Source organism: Montipora capricornis, chromosome 10 (assembly GCF_036669925.1).
Source record: "Montipora capricornis isolate CH-2021 chromosome 10, ASM3666992v2, whole genome shotgun sequence".
Lineage (NCBI taxonomy): Eukaryota > Metazoa > Cnidaria > Anthozoa > Scleractinia > Acroporidae > Montipora > Montipora capricornis.
Genome location: NC_090892.1, coordinates 36,382,262 through 36,387,261, shown reverse-complemented (window position 1 = coordinate 36,387,261; position 5,000 = coordinate 36,382,262). Strand labels below are relative to the sequence as shown.

General features: G+C 39.9%; 1 protein-coding gene across 1 annotated transcript in view; it reads right to left on the bottom strand.

The window, feature by feature from the left end:
* LOC138020751 (uncharacterized) overlaps positions 1 to 5,000 on the bottom strand; it is a 54,436-nt gene that overhangs the window by 15,779 nt on the left and 33,657 nt on the right. The window contains exons 9-10 of the mRNA XM_068867683.1: positions 547 to 591; positions 1 to 91 (exon numbers count right to left, since the gene is read on the bottom strand). The exon at positions 1 to 91 is cut by the window's left edge and continues 89 nt beyond it. Coding sequence (XP_068723784.1) covers positions 1 to 91; positions 547 to 591 — 136 coding nt within the window. The remainder of the gene's footprint in view (positions 92 to 546; positions 592 to 5,000) is intronic.

Below are 5,000 nucleotides of genomic sequence, written 5' to 3'. Positions count from 1 at the left end.
CCGGACAACACTGCAGCTGTGATTGCTCCTAAGAAGAATTGAGAAGAAATGCTATTCAACCAATTTGGGGTCGACAATACGATAATACTTGCTCAGTATCAGGATTCTCAAAAAGGACAAAACATTTTCAACTTTACAAAAAATGTTTCGACATATCATCTTTAGTTGCAGTTAGTTAATATACAGTCTGAATTTGAATTTGAACAAACCATCGTTCAGAATACGTAAGGTTGCTTTTTTGCGTTACAAAAACACGTCAAAGAATTCCGTTTGAGAGTACATTTAACAATTTGAATTAACGGTGGTTTGTTCAAATTCAAATTCAAACTGTAGAACTTAATTACTGCTACTGAAGAAGACAACGGAATGTCGAAACACGTTTTGCAAACTTGAAAATGTTGTCTCTTTTTTGATAATATTTGTTGCGCTGCTAATTTTGCAACTGTTAGCTCAGACTTTTTTGGAGGGAGGGGGTTAAGGACTTTTGGTCAATCACCTCTGAATGGGGGCTTGTTTTCGAGTTGATACAGAATTGTTATTTCTTACCTTTTGCATCGTGGTAAGTCTGTTGGGGCGGTGGAGGCGTTACACGTGGAGGAGAAAGATGCCAGGTTTTATGGTAAAACTATAGGGGCCACAGGAATCCAATTAATAATAAAATCATACAAGTTGCAATTTTTTTTTATCAACACGCAACGATGAAAAAAGGAAATGTACTTTGGATAACTTAAGTGTGAAAAAATATTAATAGGTGGAAAAGTTTTAATCCCAGGATAATGAAACCGCAAAATAGCAAACAAAAAGAAGTGCTCAAACAGTTTTCAACAGGTGCTATAATATGGAAACATCTCCTTCGAGATTTTTATCAGTATGCCTATTTTTTACCAAAGAATTAGTCTTCCGTTCTTTATAAATGTTCAGAAAAATAAAACATTAATGCTATCGAACTGTAGAAGACTTACGTGGATTCAAATTAATTTACTTCAGACTCATTTCCACCATGTATGTCTTTGTGTGTTGAATGATCATAAGGGATAAGGAACTTTATTTAAGGTGGCTTACTACAGTTATCCGAAGAAGAGGATAAAGATTTTGAAATCTGTGAAATTAAAGCAACGGAATGTCTCTTCTGAGGTGTTAGTCACTCACTACAATTAATGTCAAATTTAATTTTACCCAACAAATAACTGCAAATCAGGGGAAGATGCTAAATATAGTGACCGAGCTCCTGGAGGGGGGACTGGAGACCGGACATTTAAAGGCCATTTTCTCGAAAACTACAATTGTAGCTGTACGACTCCACCTTATAACTTAGTCAGACATTTGATTCTTGCATAGGCAAAGTTGGATATCGACATTATTCTATGTTGTACGCTGTATACTGTTGTATTGTAAAACCTGTGCCCCGTATCGAGCGTGTTATTAATTAGTTAAATTCTAAACTTGAAAACGTTTCGCCTTCCCGGCCTCTTCAGTTCTTAATATTGTTTAGGTTTCTGGATTTGTACTTGTATTTGCATAAGATCTACATGGTCTCCCATGGGAGGCAGAACGTTAATTGCAGGTGTTTGAATGTCAATTAATCCTTTTCAATTCTTGCGTGCGGTAAATACATGGTATTCCATTCTTCTTTCGCGTTCATACTCTTTCTTTCTGTTATTTGTCTCATCATTGAGTCTCGGTGAAAAGTTCTCACGACGTTCATTGTGAATTGCTGGATATGGCCATTGTGCTCTTTTAGACAATGACTCCGTAAAGGCGAGTTCTGTTCTTTCTCGTGTAATAACTTCATGTGTTCTTTTCCTCTCGTGTAGGCGTTGCGGGCTGTTTCTCCACAGTATTTGCTGTTACAATTGTTGCACTTTATTTCATACACAATGTTGTTCCTCGAGCAATCACCTTTCCCGCTTGATGTGCATACGAAACAGTCTTCACGTCTACAGTTTCTCTTTTTCATGGGGTTGGATCTTTGTAGAAGGGACGTGATCGAAATTCCATTCTTCTCAACCACCTTTATCTAAGTGTCGATTTATTGATCACTTGCTGTATCGTTTTCTTTAGCTCTCCATTGGGTGTGGCAGGGATGAACAGTACTGAGTCGTAGTTTCCTTTCCCAGACCACTCTTGTGCCTTTGATCTTTTCTTTCTTTCCCTTTCTCTCCTCTTCCATTCTCTTGGTCGGTGAAGGGGTCTCTCTCCGTTCCTATCTTTCTCTAATAGGGTGTGGTATGCTGACAGGGCTGACTTGACGACTTGATGTCTGAAGGCTTTATCATATCTTGAATACTGCATCTTCGGTGTGGTGTTTGACGCATCCTCAGTTATTCTTTGCCACGGTAGGCTTGGGCTACATTTCAGGAATACTCTTAGTAGTTCTTGGGTCATGACGGCGCGTTTAATTGACCACGGAAGTGCAGAGTTGGCGGGTACAACTGATTTCGATGAGACCTCCTTCGCGAAGAACTCGTGCATGATCAGATGTCTTTGGTTGCTCATATCCTCTTCTAACCACACCTTCAGGTCTAGGATAGGCATCTTGCCGTCTTTGTGGTTTGAGGGAACGTCTATTTCCAGCTAGATCGACGGATGCATATCATTGGCGATTTGTTGCAGTGTTTCCATTGTGTGTTTGTCTTTCGGTTCTGTGCGGTTGTTATCATGATTCTGCATGGTTACAATACGTCCGTCGTTGTATGTGGTGCCTGCACTTAGGGATTTCACAACAATGTTAATGTCGTCTACTTACCGTTTGTACATAAACATTTCTATTTGTAGTTGTTCAAGTCTCTTGAGAAAGGTCTTGTCCCACCATTTCATGAAGATTTGGGCTAGTACGCCAGTTAATTTCATTCCAATTGGTCCTCCTTTTGCTTGTTTATAGATCTTGTTGTCAAACGTGTAAATGTGGTTTTTCATGACAAATAAGAGGGCCACTTTGATGGCTTCTGTGAGTAATGTCAAGCATTCTGATGCTGAGGGTGTTGATGCTGAGGGTGACCCTGATGATGCTGTTGTGTTGATGCTGAGGTTGACCCCCGACAATAACCGGAAGTGGACGCAAAGAGAAACAAGAGAAACGTTTTGCACCGTGGAATCCAACGAGCAGAACACCCTCAGCATCAGAATGCTTGGCATTACTCACAGAAGCCATCAAAGTGGCCCTCCTATTTGTCATGAAAAACCACATTTACACGTTTGACAACAAGATCTATAAACAAGCAAAAGGAGGACCAAATGGAATGAAATTAACTAGCGTACTAGCCCAAATCTTCATAAAATGGTGGGACAAGACCTTTCTCAAGAGACTTGAACAACTAAACATAGAAATGTTTATGTACAAACGGTAAGTAGACGACATTAACATTGTTGTGAAATCCCTAAGTGCAGGCACCACATACAACGACGGACGTATTGTAACCATGCAGAATCATGATAACAACCGCACAGAACCGAAAGACAAACACACAATGGAAACACTGCAACAAATCGCCAATGATATTCATCCGTCGATCTAGCTGGAAATAGACGTTCCCTCAAACCACAAAGACGGCAAGATGCCTATCCTAGACCTGAAGGTGTGGTTAGAAGAGGATATGAGCAACCAAAGACATCTGATCATGCACGAGTTCTACGCGAAGGAGGTCTCATCGAAATCAGTTGTACCCGCCAACTCTGCACTTCCGTGGTCAATTAAACGCGCCGTCATGACCCAAGAACCATTAAGAGTATTCCTGAATTGTAGCCCAAGCCTACCGTGGCAAAGAATAACTGAGGATGCGTCAAACACCACACCGAAGATGCAGTATTCAGGATATGATAAAGCCTTCAGACATCAAGTCGTCAAGTCAGCCCTGTCAGCATACCACACCCTATTAGAGAAAGATAGGAATGGAGAGAGACCCCTTCACCGACCAAGAGAATGGAAGAGGAGAGAAAGGGAAAGAAAGAAAAGATCAAAGGCACAAGAGTGGTATGGGAAAGGAAACTACGATTCAGTACTGTTCATCCCTGCCACACCCAATGGAGAGCTAAAGAAAACGATACAGCAAGTGATCAATAAATCGACACTTAGATAAAGGTGGTTGAGAAGAATGGAATTTCGATCACGTCCCTTTTACAAAGATCCAACCCCATGAAAAAGAGAAACTGTAGACGTGAAGACTGTTTCGTATGCACATCAAGCGGGAAAGGTGATTGCTCGAGGAACAACATTGTGTATGAAATAAAGTGCAACAATTGTAACAGCAAATACTGTGGAGAAACAGCCCGCAACGCCTACACGAGAGGAAAAGAACACATGAAGTTATTACACGAGAAAGAACAGAACTCGCCTTTGCAGAGTCATTGTCTAAAAGAGCACAATGGCCATATCCAGCAATTCACAATGAACGTCGTGAGAACTTTTCACCGAGACTCAATGATGAGACAAATAACAGAAGCAATACATATCAGAAAAATCCCAGAAAGAAAGAGTATGAACGTGAAAGAAGAATGGAATACCGTGTATTTACCGCACGCAAGAATTGAAAAGGATTAATTGACATTCAAACACCTGCAATTAACGTTCTGCCTCCCATGGGAGACCATGTAGATCTTATGCAAATACAAGTACAAATCCAGAAACCTAAACAATATTAAGAACTGAAGAGGCCGGGAAGGCGAAACGTTTTCAAGTTTAGAATTTAACTAATTAATAACACGCTCGATACGTGGCAAGGGTTTTACAATACAACAGTATACAGCGTACAACATAGAATAATGTCGGCTCCACCTTAAAATTTCAGGATTTCCTTAACGAAATAAACGAAATAAATAGTTAAATATGTCAGACAGGTTTCTTGCAAATGGCAAAAAAGTTGATTTTGTCTATTTTAGTGATATCTGAAAAACTGTCTGACAGATCTGTTTAAAAAAAATGTTGAAGGTCTTTTCTTCATATTGTTTACAGATTCCCAAAACTTTAACCATGGTTGTACGGCTAGGTTTTGAGAAAAAAAGAC